This window comes from Macadamia integrifolia, unplaced genomic scaffold, assembly GCF_013358625.1.
Source record: "Macadamia integrifolia cultivar HAES 741 unplaced genomic scaffold, SCU_Mint_v3 scaffold269, whole genome shotgun sequence".
Lineage (NCBI taxonomy): Eukaryota > Viridiplantae > Streptophyta > Magnoliopsida > Proteales > Proteaceae > Macadamia > Macadamia integrifolia.
Window position 1 is genome coordinate 363,170 of NW_024868889.1, and position 23,205 is coordinate 386,374.

The following is a 23,205-nucleotide window of genomic DNA, read 5'->3' on the forward strand; positions in this document are numbered from 1 at the left end:
AAATCTGAAATTATGAGTACATAGGCTCCTCTATTTATAAAGGGCGAATAGCAATCAAAACACAACTAGGAGCTAGTTTCCAAACAGGACTAGACACTCCTATTACAACTAGGACTTCAAATAGAACTAGGACTAGACTTATAACTCCAACATGGAGTAGGACTAAGAGTCCATATAGGACATTACAATTGATGGGCCCAATGGGCCTTATTGAATTAAATAACAGCGTAATTAAGATAAAGAAATCAATGGGCCCAATGGGCCCTTATTTAATCACTTAACCCACTTAATTAAGTGGGGCCGTAGGGGTCCTTTGGGCTGGGCTTCTTCCTGCGATAGCCTAGCCCATACTATGGATCTACATCAGCTCCCCTCGTCTTAGAATTATTCATCTCCGATGAATGGATAAAGGACATATAGTGCTCGTAGAGATCCGTATCAAGCCGCCGAAAGTCATCTGCATGGATCTAGGTGCACTCTTGTTGCGGTCGTCCTTTTCACTTTAAGAGGAACGAATAGTAACCCTTACCACCATGAACGGTAGTGAATTTGTTGTCAAAGACATTTTCAATAACATCATTTGCCGAGGTTACAAACTGGGGGAAGCTTTAGGGTATGCTCCGTGTCACCTTCATCAGAATGGTGTCCCATGTACAATGTAAGGTTAGCCACATTAGAGACATTGTTGATCTTCTGAGTAGGAGGTAGTTCCAGCATGTAAGCATTGGAACCAATACGCTTCAAGACCTTGTATGGACCCATATTCCGAGTATGGAGCTTGTGTATTGTACCGGGAGGGAACCTCTTAGGTGGAATTCGAACCATCACCATATCACTAGGTTGAAATTCCACGTAGTGTCGATGACGGTTAGCAGTTACTTGATATCTGTCATTGCTAATGGCTATACGGTGACGAACATCAGCATGTACCTCGTGATATGCCTAAGGAACTCATCCGCTTCAACACTAACACGGGCATGAGGTGGCAATGGTACCATGTCAATAGGTCGTTGTGGCTATAGTCCAAGAACAATCTCAAATGGAGTACGACCGGTGGTACGGTTGATGAAACTATTATATGCAAACTTTGCTATATCCAGAATAGACGGCCATGTCTTCTCATAATCACGAACCAGGCAACAGAGCAAATTGCCAAGACTTCTATTCACCACTTCTGTCTAACCATCTGTTTGATGGTGGAATGCCGTATAGAACTTAAGTTTAGTGTTTGTTTTCAGCCATAGGGTCTTCCAGGAATAGCTTATGAACTTGACATCCCTATTTGAAACAATCGACTGTGGCAAACCATGTATATGCACAATCTCTTTGAAGAAGAGCTTGGCTAAGTGATTTGCATTAAGTAATTTTTTGCATGGGATAAAGTGTACCATTTTGGAGAATCAATCTACTACCATAAATATGGAATCATACATTTCCCGTGTAGGTGGTAAGCTTAGGAAAAAGTTCATGCTGATGTCTAGCCAAGGTGCATGTGGAATCGAATGGGTAGTAGTGTGTACAATCCCACATTCTTCTTCTCTCCTTTAGCAAGTTGACAAATATGACATTTGTGAATAACATCCTGAACATCATTCTGTAGTTGAGGCCAATAATACATGTCTATTATCATAGAGTAGGTCTTGTCTTTGCCAAAGTGTCCACCCTTTACTCCACCATGTAGTTCTCGAACCAAGTGATGCCTTAAAGAGGTGTTTTGAATACAAAGACGTGTGCCCTTGAAGAGATATCCATCATGTATAGAAAATTTGTCATCTCTTCCTCCTTGTAACTTTTTGAACACTTCTGAAAAATCAGCATTAGTAGCATACTCATATTTGATATGTCCCACCCCTGTAATTTGTACTGTGAAGGTATTCATCATTAGCACCTTCTGACTAAGTGCATCAGCTACTTGATTCTCTTTTCCAATCTTGTATTTAAGAGCAAATACGTATCCTTGCGAGATCCACTTAGCGTGCCGATCACTAATCGTCTTTTGTGAATGCAAGTATTTGAGTGCTTCATGATCTGAATAAAGTATGAACTCTTAAACAATTAAGTAGTGTCTCCAATGCTTAAGAATTTGAACAACGACATAGAGTTCTAAGTCATAAGTAGAGTACCTTCCTTTTGTATAGTTCAAGTTTTCATTGTAGAAGGCAATCGGATGGCCCTCTTGCATAAGCACTCCTCCTATCCCAACATGGGATGCATCAGTAGCCACTTCAAACATGAGATCAAAATTGGGTAGTCTAAGCACTGGTGCTTCTGTCATCTTTTGTTTGATCAAGTTGAATGCTTTAGTGGTAGTTGTAGTCCATTAGAATGAAACTTTTCCCCCTTTTGTGCACTCTGTGATGGGGGCTACAATAGCATTGAAATTCCGTATGAACTGTCGATAGAATGAGGCAAGACCATGAACTCTGCGAACTTCTGTCAAGCTCTTTGGAATAGGCCAATCTTCTATGCTTGTCACCTTCTTCTGCTCAGCTTCTATACCTTGTGAGGACACAATAAAGCCAAGGAATATGACCTTGGGCAGTATGAAAGAATACTTGTTCAAGTTGATATAGAGCTTCTCCTGTCGTAGTATCCTCATAACACCTCTCAGATGCTCAAGATGTTCATCTTGTGCCTTGCTATAAATCAATATGTCATCAAAGTATACTACAAGAAATTTACCGATGAAGGGGCACAGTACATGTGTCATCCATAGTTGTCAAGGCGCCAAGGTGAACCAATGCAGTGGAAAGTTGTTTAAGCGCTTAGGCGAGAAGGCGCCCGCCTTAAAGAGAACAAGGCAACCAAGTGTTATTTTTTATTTTTCCTATTTTCTAACATTATTTAGTGAGCCATATATACCTTGTATCATAAAAAATCAAGATTAAGCCCATATCAAGTCATTAAAAATTCAACATTTAGCCACATCAAACCATAAAAAATTAACATTAATTCATATTAAGTTATAAAAAATCAACATTTAGAGAAATGCTCTTGTTCTATAATAAGTTTGACTGGTCAAATGATTTTATTTTTACATAAGACTTTTTGTATTAGTTATAACATAAAACCAGCTTTCCAATAAGTCTAGGATTACTTAAATTTGAGTTGTAATGACAAAGTTATACTCCGGTCAAACTTATTTCTAAGTGCGCGAATGTTGTTAGAATCGCCTGAATGAAAATAGTTTAATGGATGTCAAAACAAAAGATTATTTTACCAGACTTTTGGTTTTTAGCAATGTTTTAACATGATAGAATTTATAAAATTTTCATAATTGAGAAAAACCCCGCATTTAAAAGTTGAAAATCGCCTCTATAACCAAAATCCAGTTTTTGTTCTTAAACTGGGGGTTGACTTTTTATTCTTTTGGAATTTGATTTTTAAACAATTTTTATTAGATTCAAATAAGGGGTTTTTGCTAAGAAAACCGCCTGGATGCCTTATCGTCACCTAAGCGACGCCTTGAAAACTATGATGTCATCACCCTCATGGAAGTGCTAGGTGCATTGGTGAGTCCAAAAGGCATAACCTTCCATTCATATATCCCTTCTTTGGTTTTGAAGGTTGTTTTCCATTTATCCCTTGGACGGATTCGAATTTGATGGTAGCTGCTACATAGATCAATCTTTGAAAATATAGAGTCTTCTGTCAACATGTCTAGCATATCATCCAAGCGAGGAATAAACAATCTGTACTTTACCATGATCTTATTGGTAGCATGGCTGTTGATGCACATACGCCATGATCCATCTTTCTTTGGTGTCAATAGGGCTGGTGCTGCATATGAAATCATACTTTCTATTAGGAAACCCTTTCTCAACAGATCATCCATTTGTCTCTTTATGCTCTGTGGGGCTGAGACGATAAGTGGGCAGATTTGGGAGTACTGACCCAGGCACTAGGTCAATGGCATGTCGGATGTCCCTCATAGGTGGTAATTCATCTGGCAATTCATTAGGCACCAAATCTGAAAAATCAGCAAGTAACTCTTTGATTTGTGGTGGATGTGTTACCTCTTTAACCTGTTCAGCTGTTGTTACACCCTGCCTCTAATAGGCCAAGGCATGCAGCACTGGACACCACACCATATCCAGTCAGCCTGTTTCCCTAGGATATAGACTAGGGTAGATGATAGCACCACAACAACACAACTAAAGATCAGAGGTCATATAAATATAAACAGTCCATCAGTGAGATATATTACATCATTTCCAGTGTCACTATATGATACATTACATTTATAGTTATCCAGATAAAAGTCATATAACTTACAAAAGGAATATTTACACAGTTTTCTGTATCTCAGAAGTAGACCGTATACATCAGAGTTCGCATCACAAAAATATATACACAAAAAGGCATAGGAATAGCCTATCCTATTCCTCAAAAGAACTGGCCTCCATAGGCACAGTCATCACATCCACAGTTAGGTCCATGGTCCGTTTCATCCTCTGGAAGATTGGCCAAGTAATCCAAGGCCACTGTCTCATGATCAAAGCTAGCAGCCGACAGAATACCAGTCTCGTCATCTAGGGAAAGTAAATAAGAGGGGTGAGCACGTCATGCTCAGTGAGGGGGTGGGGGCAAGCAAGCAAGCAAACACAATACAAATGATGCAATGCATGCTCCACACCTTATATGATGCTCATGGGTTCATCTAATAGTATACTACTTCCTAGTCCATTACTAATTTTGAATCAATGGTATAGTGCTACACAACGTAGGTGATATTCCCTACCCTGTACTTTGGGCCTCAGGAATACAAGTTCGTTGCAGGTAGGAGTCAGCCAGTCCCGGAAAGAACCTCGGTCCCCCAGCTAACCCTAGGTTATAACCCAAGGTAGTCAAGTGTACAGTACATCGTACCCTGTTGTTATCCGTCTCTGGGTATAGTACGTCGTACCACAAAAGTGTACTGCTGATCAGGTGGCCACGGGTCGGGATTAGTCAGTACCTATCCCCCTACTGACAAGGGGTTGTAGCACTCGGGTGGTGATAACCTAACCCACAATTTTTGCATGATGCATATCCAAATATCAACCATTCACAACATGCATATAGTAACCATTGGGCACCTATCAGTGTCTACCTGTTTCGGCTTCCTGTTCCATAAGTCAGTTTCAGAACAATTACAATATATATGCACACAACCGTAATGCATGAATCTTAGGCAAGATTTACAATAATAAGCACTCCATAAATAAGTCAACGCACCCACTCACCTTGGTGTCTGAATCCCTGAAAAATTCACTTCGTTGGTTCACTTAAGTGCTCTTACTGCAACTTATTTCCTATTTTATAAGATATTCCAAATCATTATTTATAAAATAAATTTCTACAATTCTACTCCACCCTACCTAAGTATAGTGTTCCTATTCCCATTCTAGTTGGGCATTTAACTATTCTTCTTTGTACAGTCTGGGTTTCCCAAGCTTCCTTTCTTAATGAGGTTGCTTGTGGGGAAACCTCTAGTGGGTCCTACACTTAAGTAGAATGTGCTAGGTCACCTAAATAGTCCAATTAGGGTTTTAGGAGTTCAGACACTGTATTTTCCTTCCTGGGGTTCCAGTTCTATTAAATATTATGTATACAATCACATAAATAGGATCTAAGGCCTGCTAAACCTTTATGCAGTAGAATCAGTCTTTAAAACCCAAACTGGCAAGTTGCTTGGGCAGCAACTGGCTGGCCGGTCGGAACCTGCCGGTTCCCCTTTTATTCTGCATAATCTGATTCTGCCAGTACCATGCTGAACTCTAATTTAACTAATTTGAATTCCCATCTCTTCCCTGAGGTCCGAATTGGTCATGGGAGGTTTGAAGGCTAAAATTGGAAGTCCTTATGACCCATTCTTGAAACCCAATTACTAAGATTAGGTTAAGCAAATTCTAGTTCTTTAGAAAATCCAGGGTTTCACAATTATCTATATTTTTTTTCCGTTTCTGCAGAATTTATTGCCATTCCACCTTCCTTCACAAGTTGAAGTTGGAATCAGCCTTGAAAAATCATAGAACTGAATCCCCCTTCTTATTGAATTCAATTAAAATTATTAGGACGGAATTTATCATATTGGGTTATGAGTTAAAGTTAAGGTAAATCTTTGTTTTAGGGCTTAGATGAAGTCTTACCCATTCAGCTTCAATTTACATCAATTCTTGCTGAATTGGTGCTGAATTGATAGGAACCTAGGTTCTACTAGGGTTTACAGGGATAAATCCCTGGTATATTGGGTCCCTGAATCCTCTCCTAGGTTGGGGTTTTTCCTACTGGGCAGCAATACCCTGTGCAGGGATTCTCTGGCTGTCACCAATTGGAAAAGCCATAACCCTAACTACCCTATTCGTACAAAATTACTTTCCTAACCCTAACACAGCAGTAGATTTACTCACCTGTATTTTCATTCCAAATCAATTTTTTCAAGTTTTCACCTTGATTGATATTTTATGTCAGGGTTGTTCTTGGCTTTCTGAATTGATCGGCACTGAAGATGTTCCCTTGCGGTGTTGCCTGCTTGCTTTGTGACCTATGTTATCCACCTTATTAGAACTACAAGTCGATTTTCAAGGTTTTCATCCTTATCGATTTTTGGGTTTTCTGATTTTATCCTGCTATTTGGTCTCTTGCTGCCAGCATCTGGTGAATCAGTTTTTGTGTCTTGTTATTACCATTTGTCATCATTATGTTAGAGATTTCAACTACATCCACTGGTGGTGATGATGGAAATCCCTTTGGTAACTTTCCAACATTTCCTATGTATGCTATCAAACTTGATGGTACCAATTATTTGATGTGGCCACATTTATACTGTTTGTCTATCAAATCCTGGGGTTATTACGGGTATCTTACAGGGAGCACAGAGAATCCTACTACTGCAAGGATAGCTGTCGATAAATGGGAGTGCAAGAATTCCTGGTTATGCCTTTCTTATCAATTCTATGGAACCACAAATTGCTCGAGGCTATCAATCATTGAAAGAATCAACGGCCTGAAGGTTAATGGGGTTTCCTCTATACTTTTTATGGCTGAAGCCGATAACAGTGAAATCTCCCGCTATACCCCAAGGTCTAGTACCAGAAGAGGGGTGCTAAGGAGAGAAGGTCAGACCATAGGGGGAGCCTAAGGGAAGGTTTATTATGAGCATAGACAACAGAGAGCAGGCAAATGAAGGGACCGGATTTGTGGGAGATAAGAGATTTGGATGGCTTGAGCAAGAGGACAAATAAGAGATGGTTAGGAAGGAGGGGTCCCAAAGTATCCAAATTCTACCATTCGGGCTATGGAGGTAATTGGACTCAAAAGACCAGTGGGGGGCAATTGGCGAGGCAATCCGAGGAGCATTGGCCTTTTGTAGATGAGTTTCAAGAAGACAACACGGATTGGACTGAGAGGAATGGATTTGGGATCTAATTTCAGCTTGTTTTGCCTAGGAATTGAGACGTTGAACATTTCATATTGTCCAAGGGATCATTAGGAACTAGGTGCAGTGGGCGTAGGACGCTTGTAAGAGCTTCGGGGAGTCTTGGGAATAGGGGGGTCCAGAGTTGGGGGGGAGGCCTACGACTGTAGCCAATGATAGGGGAGGCAGTGGAGGCATTGGTTATGGTTGAGGACTTAGTGGAGATAGAGGGGGGTTTTTTACTATATTTCCTGTGGATGGAGGTGGAGGGGGCAAAATTGTTAGTGATGACCTGGGTGATAAAAGGGTTGGAAACAACAGGGACCTCATCCAATGTGCCTGCCAGAGGAGCAGGCCTTTGAACAATAGCGATCAGGGAACCAGAACATCATGGATCATCTTCAGTATTCAGAGGGCCAATGGCTGCATCCTTGCATTGGTCAGAGAGGACTTTTGAGGTCTGCCGTAGAGGACGACAAGGATCAACTTCAATACAAGGAGCTGTGTTGCAGAAAGAGGGTGGTCTTCCAGGGTGGATGTAGTAGCAGGGTGAACATCCAAATTGTCGTAGAGAATATCGATGCCTTCTAAGGTCAATTTGGATGAACAGAGGTCTTTTTTACTGATGTAGAGTTCCGTTGGACCTTCCAAGGTCTGCAGGGGGCAGGGAGATCTTCCACAATGGAGCGGGGGCCTTCCAAGGCCAGCAAAGAACAATATGTGAGTGCTAATGAGGCATCAGGGAGATGCAAGGTGGGAGTCATGCATAAAGAAGCCACAACGAGGGAGATCGGCGATGAGGCAGTGGCAAGAGGGTAGGTGGAGGTAAGGCTGGTGCAAGACGATGAGGGACACAGGCGGTAATCCTTAGGTGCAGAGCTAAGAGGGTCAGTGCTTGGTGAAGAAAAGGAGGGAGTCGGGTTAGAGCGAGGAGGGTTAGGCAGGTCGGGTTGAAGATTGGAAATGGTAGGCTGGTTTAAAATGTGGGTCGGGTTGTATAGATTACCCGGGTACAGGGGGTGGTTGGGTTGGAATTTAGAGAATTTGTTTAGAAGGGGGATCGGGAGGAATTGGTTCAGAGGGATAAATGGCGGTTCAGTTGGTCTGGTTCATCTGGGATGGCGTAGGAGAGGATAGGTTCAACAGAGGGGAATAAGACTGAGAAGTGGAAGTTGGTATGAGATTAGGGTTCGAAGGAGGAATTCTCGCATGGGGAGAAGTAGAGACAGGTAATGGAAGCAGAGGGGGGGAGAGAGGACATAGGGATAAGGGTCAAAGGATCCGTAGGCATCGGCTGTCCTGCATGGCTATCAAGATGGAGAGATCGATTTAGGAAGAACTATTGACGTACCGTAGGCGTTTGATTTTGATAAAGAACAAATTGGAGTAACATCAGTATCTAGATCTGACAACTCCAAGATCGAGAAAGTGTTTTGACCATCGGACAAAGACGACGGCAGTAGACCAGAGGTCCGAGTGTTCAAATCCTTCGCCGAAAGTTAGCCGGAATGAACTGGTGTCTGAGATTGTCTGTTCCTTTTTTTCCTGTTTCGTTTGGAGAGATGATCATGGAATGCGTCTTCTTGGGAGGGTTCACAATCGTGATCTTGCCTGGCAGAGGACTGTTGTTAACTCTGAGGAGCTTGGCCTACGACGCCTTTTGATTTGACATAGAGGGAAGTCCGGTGACCAAAGCACTTGCAGAGAGCATGCAGGGGGAACCCAGTCGTATTTCACTTCTTGGCTGAACGAGTATCCCTCTTTGTCTATGATTGTGATCGAAGATGGGAGGGCACTATCCGCTTGAACTTCAATGCAAACTCTCGCAAATGACAATTGGTCCATCGCTTTGGTTCTTTTATCAGAGTACATAGGCTTGCCTATAATCGAGCCGACGATACTGAGGCCCTTAACGCACCAAACGTGAAGAGGGAGATTGGGGAATGTGACCCACAATGGAATGGAAGAGGGTTCAGATTTGTTGAAAGTTGTGTGTTCATCCGGGTATCTTAAGGAAAATTGGTTTCTTCCCAACACACGAAGGACCTCCATCAATGGCGGTAGCTTTGTCAAAGTCAGAATCGAAGTTGAAGATGAAGGTGCAGTTGTCAAGCATAAATGTGTACATAGCGCATATTGGTTTCCATTGATTCATGAGGGAAGCCTTGACAATAAAGATGGGTGGTCTGCTGCCCAAAAAGGAGCCAACAACGCAGTTCTTCCATTTCAGAATCTCGGAATCGAGAAGACCAGGAGGACAAAGGCCTATAGGAGCGGAGTTGAGGATAATATAGTGTATGTCCAGCGGATGTGGGAGTGGAGGAGGAGGAGGCTACAGGGGGAGAGGGTGTGGTGACAACAGAGCTCCAGGTTCGAAGGTCAGGAGACGAAGGTTCAAGAGGGAGGGTGGAGGAGGAAGATGGAGTAAGGGTGGGGCAAGTCCGAAGAAAGTCATGGGGTGGTAGGGGGTTTTTGGCGGTGTGTTGGAGGTCACCGGCGGCAGGGGCTGCAGGAGAAGATGTGGGCATAAGGTGGTTACGGCATTAGGCGGTGGAGGGGTGTTCTAGTTTCAGAATTTGACAGTGTTCCTATTCACATGGGTGGTATGGATGATTTTTTAAATCACTTCAGTCTTGTGTTATATTTTCATCCCCGTGGACAAGGAGATCGACCAAGAACAAACACACTTTTTTTAAGGTCAATACGATGTGCATCATTGAATGTTCATATGTGGAGAGATACATAGAGTTTACATGAAGATATAAACATCCTTGAGATGGTAGAGAGATGCATAGAGTTTACATGGAGAGAAATGTATTGTATAAATTGTGGAGATAAGGCTTAGAAGCAGTGATAGCTGGACTTACATGCAAATCAATCCTTAAAGGTGGGTATTGGTAAAGGGAGGATGGGAGGAGTGGTAGCCAAATAAGGTGGGAAGAGAGAGGAAGTTCCAGCATTGATATTGGGATCGTGTAAAGGGAGATCAGGGAGTGAGGGCAGCTCGTGCTAGAGATTTGGCAGGCCAGAGGACCATCTGCTACAGTAACCAAGGTACCTCGCAGGGGCAGAGATCTCTCAGAGGATCTGGGAGACGAGATGGCAGTCTTCATCAGTGCCAGAGGAGGCTGACAGCAGAGTGAACCTGTTTTGTCCAGTGGTCTCTCGGTGATATTTGAAAGGACTGATGGATGCTGCACAACCAGAGGGGAGACATCGGCATCCAAATTTTGGAGTGCCATTCGGCTGCGATTCCGATGGCAATGATTGCGAGGGATTCTTTTGCCTCTTTCTAAGTTCGGGGATGGAGATCTTGCTCCAGAGGGTGCTCTTGAGAGGATTACTGCTGGGGCTTCAAGAGTCTCTGCTTCAACCGAGATATCTACTGGAGTCTTGGGAGTGCAGAGGCTTGTGGGGTATCTGAAGACCTTGCAGAGGCTGCATGGCGGGGGGGAGCCACTTGTATTGGACAACCTGATTGAAGGAGTGGCCTTCGTCATTGAAGATAGTGATTGAGGGAGGAGGAGAAACTTCAGCCGTAATTTCTATGCATATTCTAGCATATGCAATCTTGGCCATCACCTTGGTTCCATGATCAGAGTAAAGGGGCTTCCCAATTACTGAACCAACAATACTCAGGCCCTTAGCACAACAAAAATGGAGAGGAAAGTTTGGGAGGGCAACCCAAATGGTAATGGATTGAAGGTCGACGTTGCTCATGATAGAATATTTATCCCATTGGCATAGGAAAATAGGTTTCCTTATAGTGCAGTGATCTTGTCTGTTTCCTCAGTGAAATTGAAAATGAAGATGCCATTGTCCAGCAGATATGTGGACATTGTTCCGTGAAACTTCCATTGTTTAGATAATGAAGTTTTGACAAGGTAAATGGCGGACGGCTAATAAGGATGTGTCCTAGTAAGCAGTTCTTCCACCTGGAGATCTCTGGCTCGAGGGGTCCCAAAGGGCAAAGGCCCACTAATTTTTCATCGATGACTGTGGGAGGAATGAAATGGAGGGAGTGGCCAACATTGGAGGGGTGGGAGGGAGAGGAGGAGACAACATTGTTCCAGGTTTTAGTAGTAGAGGAAGGGGGGAGGTGTTGGGGTCGGTGGAGGCAGTGGTTATGGAAGGGCTGGTGAGAGCTATTTGGTTTGAGGGGGGATTAGGAGGGAGACAGTGTGCAACAGTGACCGTAGGGAAATGGTCAGACATGGGAAAGGGTCATAAATGCTAATGCTTGGATTTTGTTGATCTTTTTCATCAGGATTCTATTGCCACCTTAATGGTCCTTTTTTAGTATGTGGTCACTTGAGACAGCTTAACTGCTGGTATTTTAAAGACGTCTTTAAAATACCAGCAGTTAAGCTGTCTCAAGTGACTACATACTACTATGCTGGAAACTATCTCCTATTTCCTGAAATTGTCATTGTCACCGTCTCCTTATTTTATTTTAAACTTGAAAATATCCAAAACATTATAGTTTCAGCACTTATTGAATTCTTTGTAGCCATAGTGTATGATCTACTGTTGCTTTTTTAATTTTTATTTTATTCTTTCATATTAAATGCTTTCATCCATATTTTAAGGCTGTTGCAGGTTCGGTTTTGTAACTGATGATTCTTGTGCAGGAGTTGATTTCTGGATTTGACCAAGAAGCAGCTGCAGCAGTCATGGCACGCATAGTTTCTTTCAAAATGGAAAGTGAGGTAACACAAATGAATTTCTTTGCCACTTAAAGTTAACGCCCCATGCTTCATTATTAGTATTGGTTGGTGGGACATTTTCCAAATTTAGGGTCTGTATTTTCTCTCTGTATGTTGTGCCAATACCTTGAGTAGATGAATATAAGGGTCATTGTGGCATTTAATTTTTCTGATGAATTGATAAAATTATTGGGCCCTTGGCAAAAAGCTTATACAGCTACAATAGGCAGACAAACAAAACAGAGAAGCCAATAATCACATTATTGGAAATGGCCCTATATACAGAAACTGTCTTATGTACCCTGCTAATGCACAGATAAATTGGCAATCATGGGCTTATAAGCCTTGGGTTGGGTTCTAAACATGTTGGGCCCTTGGTCCAATGGGTTTTTGGGAATTAACACGGTCTTACGGTAGCGAATTCCTTGTCAGATAACTTCTGACCTGCATGAAAGGTGTAATGATTTGGGTATTGCCTTGAAGAGAGGCTCGGTGAAACAGACATGTCTGTGAAGATGTGGACCACCTGCACCTGGACAGGAAAACCTTATGACGCTTTACTGTTCCCTAGGGGGATTTTTTATTCTTAGATAATTTTTGTTTTATGTTTGTGTTTGAGTGCACAAAAGTCTAGGGTAATACTGTAATTTACTTGGTTTTAGTTATTATAAATACATTATGTGACTGCCTACTAGGGTAATTCTCTTTTGCCCTAATCAGTAGCCTTTCTAGTTCTCTCTCCATCTTCTGTTCTCTTTCACCATATTGTCTTCTTCTTCTTCTTCTTCTTCTTCTTCTTCTTCTCTTCTTGACTTCTGGTTAGGGTAATTCTGTTTTTTGTTCTCTATGAAACCCTAGTTTGTGAATATCTCTCTCTCTCTGCAGTTTGTATTCTACATATTTTATATTGATACTATCTTGCTTTTTTTGAGGTATTTGGGAATATAAGCATTCGGGAATAAGTCTGTATAGGTAGTGGTGTTATATTTCTGCTGCAGCTTGTGTCTGTGAGATTTAACATCTTTTAGTTCCTCTGTTTTGGGGGTTTTGGACAGAATGGGATACTTCTGTATCTCCGTATCCAACCTTTTATTGGTCTTGGAATTTGGAGTATATTCTACACCATCCATACCCTACCTTCAACTAGAGTAGTTCCATCATCAGATTTTCTGATTGGTGTTTTCTAAATTCTGGTTTACTAGTTTCTAATTCTGAATGGTAGCTCTAGTTCAGAATCTACTATTTGATCACCTTGAGATTTTTAGAAATTGTTCCCCCATCCAAATTCTATATTCAACCAAAGTTTGGAATACATCCGAAATGTGGATTTTGAGTTCTTGCTCTTCTCCAGTTTTGGTCTATATTTGTGGTATTTTTTGGTTGGTTGCTCTGCAGTTATTTTCTCAATATATATTTTCTGTTTCTGAAGTGAGATCTATGTTCCTGTCATGGGTGATTCAAACACCTTTATTGGTAATGTTAAAGCTCAAATCACTGGTATAAAATGCAGTGGTGCTTTGAGTTATATATTGTGGACACAAGCTGTTAAGGTATATATCAATGGCAAGGGCGTGCTAAAATATTTAACCTCTTTGCCGCCTCCGAATAATTTCAAAGAGTATGTTGAATGGATGGGTGAAAACGATACTCTATTAATCTGTTTGTTGAACAGTATGGATTCATCGATTGCTGCAAACATCATGTTTGATGATACTGCAAAAGGAGTTTGGGAGGATTTGAAGAAAAGTTTTTCTTGACACATGAACATATCCAGGGTGTATGACCTTTAGAAGATCTTTTCTTTTAAGCAAGGTGATAAATATATGGGTGAGTACTGTAGTACATTTAAGGGCATGTGGGAAGAGCTTATTGTTTATCAGCCTCTTACTACTGATCTGGATCTGTTGAGTACTCACTGTGTAGAGTTTCAAGTTGCTAAATTCTTATCTGACTTGAGTTCTGACTTATAACCTGTCAAAAGAATTTTTCTTGTTGATAACAAAGTTCCCTCTATGAATGAAGGTTTTTTCCATATTCAACGTATTGCCAAATTTGAATCATCCTTGGATAAGTCTGCCTTTGTGGCTGCTCGTGGTTGTGGTGAGGTTCTGGATTGGGAGATGTCGAGGTTCAGGGAGAGATCGAGGACATGGTACTGGTAGAGGTCGAGGTCTGCAAACTAGTCAGAAAACGACCAAGCCTTACGACAGTGTACTCACTGCGGCACGATTAATCATATTGTTGACAAATGTTAGATACTCACTGCGGCACGATTAATCATATTGTTGACTAAGTATGGCAGACCTCAATGGGCATAACAATAATTTTAAGCACTTCAGTAACTGATGAATCTGACGTAGTCTCTTCTAATAACACTAATCTTGCTTCGTTTGGAGGTGATCAGTTGGCTTCCCTATTTAGGTACTACTGCGCTTCTTGCCTCTTCATTTCCTAGTTAGAATATGTGGTTGGGGAAGAACAATGAGATGAGAGTTGGAGAAGAAGAAGAAGAAGTAGAAGAGGGAGAAGGAGAGAAGTCGATGGTATGGTAGAATAGTATGTTGTGAGTAAAACCTCACTAACACCAATATATTTACTTCACTAACATATTTACAAGTAATTACACATACTTCCCTAAGGAGGGAAAAGGGAAAAATAAAACATAACATGATAAGTTACTAAATTACCCTTAGAGCAACATAACTAATATATCTAACACTCCCCTTCAAGTGGAGAATAAATATCATACATTCCCAGCTTGGACAACATAGAACTAAACTGATGATAAAGAAGACCCTTTGTGAAGATATCAGCCACTTGATCTTCAGTCCTCACAAAAGGGGTACATATGTAACCAGAGTCGATCTTCTCTTTAATGAAGTGTCTATCCACCTCTATGTGTTTTGTTCTATCATGTTGCACAGGGTTGTAGGCTATATTTATGGCAGCCTTATTGGCACACTAAAGCCTCATAGGTGCCACACACTCCATGAGCCATAGCTCTAAATTTTGCCTCTGCATTAGACGGAGCCACCACAGGTTGTTTCTTGCTCCCCCGGGTGACAAGGTTTCCACCTACAAATGTACAGTAACCTGATGTAGATCTCTTGTCAGAGACTGAGGCAGCCCAATCTGCATCAATGAAGCCTTCTATCCTCATGTGGGTATACTTGATAAAAAGTAATCCTTTTCGTGGAGAGGACTTCAAGTACCGGAGAATGCAATAAACTGCATCCAAGGGCCCACTCTTTGGAGCATGCATAAACTGACTCAGCACCCCCAACTAGCCTATGATATTTCCCTGCATCAACAAGAGAAGGGCCAACATCTTCCCCCAGCTTATGATTTTGCTCAATAGGAGAACTTGCAGATTTGCATCCTAACATTCCCGTTTCTTTCAATAGGTCTAGGATAAACTCCTTTGGCATAGCATATAGGACTCTAACTAAGAAAGTTAGGCGTGTACATACTGGAATGTAATTATTCTCTTTGTTTTAAGGTTGATGGTCCATACGATGGTGAAGGCATTCAAAGACGAATAAAAACCTGTATTTTATGAAAACACACAAAAATATATTTTAAAAGAATGCTTCTTTAATAAATGGTAAAAAAATGTTAAAAAGATGTTAAAAGGGAGGGGGCCCATTTCTACACTTTCCCTGTTTATTCCCTAAGTAGCAACACTGGAGTCTTAACTTCCACGGAGGCCATTATCGATTGCGGCTGGAAATCTTGCTGATATATATTTACATATTGCACATCAAGAAATGCATTAGTGTGCTTTATAAAGTCGCCTAAGGGGTAACTGCATATGCATTACTATACAGTTTTGAACCATATTATGCAATATGTAAATATATATCAGCTTGATGTAAGGATTTGAGTTGCTTTTACCTAATATAGAGATTTTGATTTTTGAGCACCCAAAGAAAAAAAGAGAGATCTGTAACTTTACCACTTTTCGCCCAAATCTATTTTAATCCATGATTCGAGCACTTTAAACCCCTAAAACTTGTTGAAATGGTGAAAATTATGGTCGTTTCTTTTATGTTAGATGATTTCCTTCAACTCATATTGAAGAGAGAAACAATTTTCCAAGCCCTTCAGTTGCTCTCAGTTTTGGATGTCGCTCATAATGAGAAGGAAGCATATCAAGTGTATCTTACCTGTATTGGACTGTATCGGTCCCATATTGTACCATACCAGCCCAGTATCAGATTGTATTGACCCATATCAGTCAATGCAATTTTTTCTTTTAACAATAAGTATTGTATCAATACCCACCGCCCACTAATACCAATACATATCGGCCGACACAATACAATATGGTACTTACCGATATTTAAAACTCTGCTACCTGCCCACAAAATTTGTTCCTCATTCAAGCTACCACATGGCATATATTTGAGCTTCCTGGAAAAAAACCCTTCCAGGTAGCCCACCTGGAAAAACTCTGCGCATAAATAAAATATATCATATTTAGTTGGTTGTAGTCCTCTACTTTTTTTTTACAATCATTAACTACTGTAACAATGATCTTGTTTTCCTCATTAATAACTAAAAGATGTGATTTCCGAGCAGGCTGACTTCGATCCTATCAGATGGCTGGATAGATCATTGATACGTCTATGTTCTAGGTTTGGTGATTACCAGAAAGACAGTCCATCTTCTTTCAGCTTATCACCCCGGTTTTCAATATTTCCACAGTTTATGTTTCATTTGCGGCGTTCTCAGTTTGTTCAGGTATATTATAAAGTTATTCTGTTTGTCTTTCCTAATCGAGCTTGTATCCAAAGTGGTATCCTGCTTATCTTAAAGCTTATAAATATTTCGGTTGTTCCATTTGCTACAGGTCTTTAACAATAGCCCGGATGAAACTGCTTATTTCAGAATGATCCTAAACAGGGAAAATGTGGCAAAGTCGGTGGTTATGATTCAGCCATCATTAATATCTTACTCCTTCCATTCAGGTCCAGAACCAGTGCTCCTTGATGTGGCTGCAGTTACCACTGACGGGATCCTACTTTTGGATGCCTATTTTACTGTTGTTGTATTTCATGGGATGACTATTGCTCAGTGGCGAAAAGCTGGATACCAAAATAAAAAAGAACATGAGGTAACTATGTATTCGACATGCAAGATGGACTTGTACTAATTTAGCCATTTCACTTTTCGGATAAAGTCAAAATGCGGGTAGCCCAACTTGACTGGCCCTGAATAGGCTTTATTTTGAATGGCCAATGGGTTATATGGGTGTTGGACTTCTAAATATTGGGTTTTTTAACTTTTTATTTGTTAATCAAACAACTGAATGAACCCATATTATGGGGTTACCGAGTCTATACAAGATTATGTCTCAGTTCTTAGTTCAATTTGGGTTTTTAGAAGATATGGGGAAGGTTTGGGTTAATATTTAGTTTCTATTTTTCTGTTTTCTTAGGTCATCAAGTATATGGACTTTTGGAAAGTTCTATAATATCTTTTTTTTTTGGTGGGTGAAGGAATAATTCATTACCAAAAGGAAAGAAAAGAGGAGAAATATACAAGCCCAAAGACAAAAAAGAGGAAAAAAGAAAAAGCCACAAGAAGAGCGGAAAAACCTTATGTGGGGGAGAAGGGAAGAGGAGGGGAGTCCCCAGGAGACAACAATAAGTATGTTCCTTGGGGATTCGAAAACCGGGTTGTGGAGGTCAGCCTAAGCTTAGAACCGACCTCAAAGAAGGTGACTTTCCAAATCTTATCATAAGAAAAAGAGTTGGAAGTGTATCTATGGAGATTTCTCTCCAATCAGAGGTAGTTAATGGTAGCACAGAAGGCTAGCTTTCTAGTAATATCGCAAATCGACGAGCCGGAAAAGTCATAGCTATCCAAATTCTTTCTCTACTCAAGGCAAGGGACTTCCCCTACCAAGCTAGCGGAAATTAAGAACATTCTTCCAAATGTTTGACGAGAAAGGGCAAGTGTAGAGATTTGAGAACCAGAATCAAAGAAGAGGAAAGAAGAGAAAGACAAAGGAATTGGGGAGTAAGGCTTGTGCAATTACCGCCAGCTGCTCTCTTTATATTACTTATGAAATAGTTACATACTTTGAGTATGACTCTAAAGCCTAATCATAATAATGAACTTACTTAGACTAGGAAACTAACTCCTTCTAACTCAAGTAGACTAGGACTCATTCAACGATGGGGACACTCCCCCTATCGTGGACTCATATTCCAACACTCCCTTTCAAGCTGGAGTAGACATGTATCAAAAGAAAGACTCTAGCTTGGACTAACAAGAATAGAAAATCAAATGCATCCCCAGTCTTGAATAGTAGTTGTTGACTCCAATGAATAGTAGGAACTTCAATCAACAGTCATATCAACGTAGGCACACCAACATCAGTAGCGTTAGTAGATAAAAAAATGTCGTGTCGAAGCACTAGCAACAAACAAAGTGGACGGTAGATAATCATCAACATACGCAGTACTTGATCTTCAAGAGGAGGAGACTTGATCTTCAATGTCTGAAGAAGACTCAATCTCCAAAAGGAAGAAACAAAAGTCACAGAAATGGTAGATCTCATCAACCGCATTCCAAAATACCATAGCAGTAGACAGTTAACAATGACAGATGCTATCCTATGATTGCGGAACTTGATTTCCAATAGGGGAAGACACAATCTTCTATATAAGGGAGAAACTCGATCTTCAAAGAAAGGATCAATTCAATCACACAAGGTGGACAACCAATCTTCAAAAGCACCATATCATGCTTTAAAAAAGGTAAAGATGGAGGGAAGCAACTTAGATCCTTAAGAGATCACCTCATCTTAAGATATCACATCATTAGCGTCGCCCTTCAAAAACTAAAATTATTACTGAATACATGAGCTGATAAATAATCTTTATTGAAAAAATATCCAATTGATGAATTGTGCAGAGCAGATAAAAATCTCCAATCTCCCCCTCACGTGTAGCATTACACGTGAACGTGAACAAATAATTCCAATAATCAGCATCCCGAATAAACTCTTGACCAAGAGCCTAAAATAATGTCTAATCTCCCCCTCACGGCAGCAAGGCTGAACAAACAATCTCCAATTACCATGGCATGCCAATACCAGTGCCAAAAGCATGTCAATCCCAAAGATGTGATTTTGGGCCCACCAAAACAATAAAATGGCACATGTATATGCCCAATGGCAATTCTGTAATTACATTATGCAATCCCCAATTGATGCGGAACCTGGGCCAGAATACCCAATTAAGTTTGGTATAGACCCATCCAAGTTCATAATAGGCAATAACACGTGTAGCATAAGGGAGATTGTAGATATAGGAAGATTTTCCCAGTGCTTTCTGAGTACCGTTCTCCAGATAGGTCCACATCAGATTTTCCTTCTCGTTGTGACCCATGTCCCCCTCCCCTCCGGTGGCTCCTTCTGCCGCCGTCACCCCCTCCCCTTCCATAATCCCTTCATCTCCTCCTGTCCACCTTCATCCTAGCCACAACCTGCCTCCCTCCCTACCCTCTTCCTCCCCCACTTCCACAGACCCTTCTTCCTCCGACTGCCCTCGCACCTAGAGCACCGTAGTCTCCACTCCTTCCACCATTGCTTCCTCCTCCCCCCCTTCTATTCCCTCAGTCGGCCATTCCTTATGACCCCCCTTCTCCATCGTGAAGGCATCCCTTCTCAATCAATGGAAGCCCACCTGTTCGTTGAAGATCTTCATGCTTGAGAATGGTACATTCCTATTCAACTTCGATGCTAATTCTGACAAGGCCAATGCCATCGATGGAGGTCCCTAGTTTGTATGGAAGAGGCCTATTTTTCTCAGAAATTGGGATGAACACTCTACTTACAACAAAACTGAGCCAACCTCCATTCCTCTATGGGTTAATCTCCCCAACCTCCCCCTCCATTACTGGTGTGTCAAAGGCCTTAGCCTTGTTGGATCCCTCATTAGAAAGCCACTTCACTCTGATAAAAGAACCAAGCTGATGGATCGCTTATCCTTTGCTAGAATACGTGTTGAAGTCCAAGAGAATCAGCAGCTGCCTCATGCAATCACGATCACTGATGGAGAAGGCTTCTCCTTTGAATAAGAACTCAAATATGATTGGATCCCTCCAATCTGCGAGCTCTGCAAGTGTTTTGGTCATCAAACTGTTCAATGCATGAAGAACCACAGTTCTCCACCTCCGTCAAGCGCCACTACTCCCAACGATGGGTCCTCTACCTCTGCTGCTAACCCTCAAGAACCCCGTTTCAAAGAGACTGTCTCCAAGAGGAATAAGAAAGAAAAAGAGATCTTCCTGCTACTCCTCTGTTGCCGAAAAATACTGCTGCTGTTACCGGTAATTACTGCTGCGAATGCCTTGAGCTCAAGGACCTCCGGTCCATTGATGATGCCTTTGCCCAATGGATCAAACCCTTTTTCGATCCTAGCGTTGCCTGAACCTGTCACTTCCTCTTTCGGTTACCTACCTGTCCTCGATGCTGATGTTACCTCTCTGTCGCAACCCATTTCAAGGTCTTCTCCTCTGAATTACCAGGTCGGACAACGTTTACTCCCTGCTTCCATTGACAAATCAGCTCTTCCCCCTCTGCTTCCCCTCCCCCCATTGCAGCCTTCTTCGACTCTACCTATGCACCCTCTTATTTCAGACCAATCTCAACTCCAATCCTTAAACCGCCTTGGCCAAGTGCTTTCCTCATCCTTAAACCGGACCCCTTCTGAACCAAGCTTTGTTCCACTAAACCAGTTCCTACCGGTTCAACTCCTAAATCAATTTTCTAAATACCCATCGGACCACCCACTTACCCTGGAAACCTATATAACCCGAACCCATCTCTCAACCCGCCCATCCAACTCTCACCCACTACTTTCGAACCCACTACCCCCGCCTAGTGTGACCCAACCCCTTTCAACCCAGTCGATTGTCCCTCTCCACCTGCTACTACTACTATCCTTCGATCAATGTCGTCGTTGGAGTTGTCTCTAGAGACCTCTCCCTATTCTCTGCACACGAAACCTTTTCTGCCCCCAGATTCCTCAGGGTGCCTTCCAACTCCCGCTACACCCACTGTCGCTTCTCCATCGCTGGCTGTGGAAGGCCTCTGCATCTCCACCATCAATTCTTCAGCTACATCTCCTATCCAGCCGCTGACCTTAGAAGATCCCAGTCATGTCTCTGCCATCGATACTCCAGGCATCCTCTAGCCTAAGGCCTCTCCTTTTCATTAGGATGCTACTGTCACTGCTCCTCTACCGACCTTAAAAGGCCTCTCCAATCGTGCCACTCATCTTCCGACCTCGGAAGGTCATTTTGTGCACTGCATCAACACAATTGAAGCTTTGGAAATTATCCTGCCTATGTATTGTGAAGACCCTGATATCCACACAGGGAAGGACACTTGCCAGCTTGCCTTAGCCCCTCCAAGGCCCTTGGAACCTGATTCTAGTGGAAATCCCATCACCCCTAGTTCTCTGTCTATGCAGGAAGATTTGGATGAGGCTCCTTCTACCCCGAAGTGATTATTCTTGCCTAACCCCCCACCCTGTTCATAACCCTTCACACTGCCCCCCCACCACCCGTAAAAAACAGTCTAAGAAATCATCCTTCGCCTCCAAGATAACCTCTCCTGTTATTAGATATAGTCGTCGGCCTCCCCCCAAGACCCCCTGTTGCTCCACCAAGCGTATGCTGCCCTCCACCTCTAGTCCCCAATGATTCCTTGGACAATCTGGAATGTTCAAGGACTCAATTACTCGGCTAAACAGGCTGATGTTGGCTCCCTCATCCGCTCCTCCAAGTCCAATCTATGTTGTCTCTTGGAAACCAGGGTCCTTGAATCCAATACCTCCCGCATTGCTTCTGCCATTGCCCCCCGTTGGTCTTTCGAAGCCAACTATCTCCATAGCCCCAATGGGAGGATTTGGATCCTATGGAATCCTTCCACCCTAACCATCTCCTGCTTATTCTCTTTTGCCCAAGTTATGCACCTCTTGATCTCTCACCACTCCAGTCCATTCATCTGTTTGCTTTCTGTTGTCTCTGCCCATAACAAAGCCTCTCTGAGGCTGCCCCTCTGGGCGGACCTCTCCCTGTCCCCATCCTTTGGTTCTAAGCCTTGGGGAATTGTTGGTGATTTCAATGTTATCTGCTTCGGCCATGAAAAACATGGAGCCAACCACATTGATTCCTAGGCCGTTGACTCCTTCAATAATTGTATTGATGACCTCTTTCTCACTAACCTCAGATGGTCGAGTGCCAAATTCACTTGGAACAATAGGAGAGTCGGCCCCGACCGAGTTGCTTGCAAGCTGGACAGAGCCCTCATTAATGGAGCTTGGTTGGACTCCTTCCCCTCCCCACATGCATTCTCCAGTCTCCCTAGGATTTGTGATCATAGTGCTATATCCGTCCATGTTCTTCCTTTCCACTCATTCAGGCCTAAACCTTTTAAATTCTTCAATATGTGGATCTCCCATTCTGATTTCCATAATCTAGTCCTCAATGCCTGGAACATCCCCATTTCCCGCTCTCTATCTCCCTTCCTTGCTTTTGCAAAAAAGCTAAAAAATGTGGAAGCAATCCTTAAGCTATGGAACTCCTCCACCTTCGGGAACATCTCCACTTTGGTCTCTGCAGGCCGAGATAAGCTCCTCTCCATTCAATCCAGGCTTCAGCTTGATATCCTTGACCCTGTCCTGGCTAAGGAAGAAAAAGCTGCTGCCTTGGATCTCTCCTTGCTCCTTGAGCAAGAGGAAAGCTTTCTCTGCTAGAAAGCTCGCATTAAATGGCCTGACCTTGGTGACTCCAATTCAGCTTACTTCCATTGTTCCCTCAAAGCTAGGAACAATTCCAATACCATCCCCAAGCTCATTTCTTTCTCGGGGGTAGATCTCTTATCCCCTGATCTCATTAAGGCTGAGGCTATCTCCCATTTCCAGAGGATCTTTAGCCCCCCTTCCACTCCTCCTCCCCCCATCCCTCTAAGCTCATCAACAAGTTTGTGCCTGATGACCTCCTTCCCTTCCTTCAATCCATTCCCAGTGAGGATGAAATTCTTTCGGCATCCTCTCTCACAAAGCCAATAAAGCCCCTGGT

At 42.3% G+C, this 23,205-nt stretch overlaps 1 protein-coding gene across 3 annotated transcripts in view; it reads left to right on the plus strand.

The window, feature by feature from the left end:
• LOC122067061 (protein transport protein SEC23-like) overlaps positions 1-23,205 on the plus strand; it is an 89,439-nt gene that overhangs the window by 44,611 nt on the left and 21,623 nt on the right. For 2 of the 3 annotated variants that reach the window (XM_042630911.1, XM_042630910.1), the window contains exons 8-10: positions 12,031-12,108; positions 16,687-16,848; positions 16,958-17,221. In XM_042630911.1, coding sequence (XP_042486845.1) covers positions 12,031-12,108; positions 16,687-16,848; positions 16,958-17,221 — 504 coding nt within the window. Of the gene's footprint in view, positions 1-12,030; positions 12,109-14,127; positions 14,364-14,396; positions 14,506-16,686; positions 16,849-16,957; positions 17,222-23,205 lie in introns of those variants that run through there. The other variant, XM_042630912.1, reaches the window with a different exon arrangement.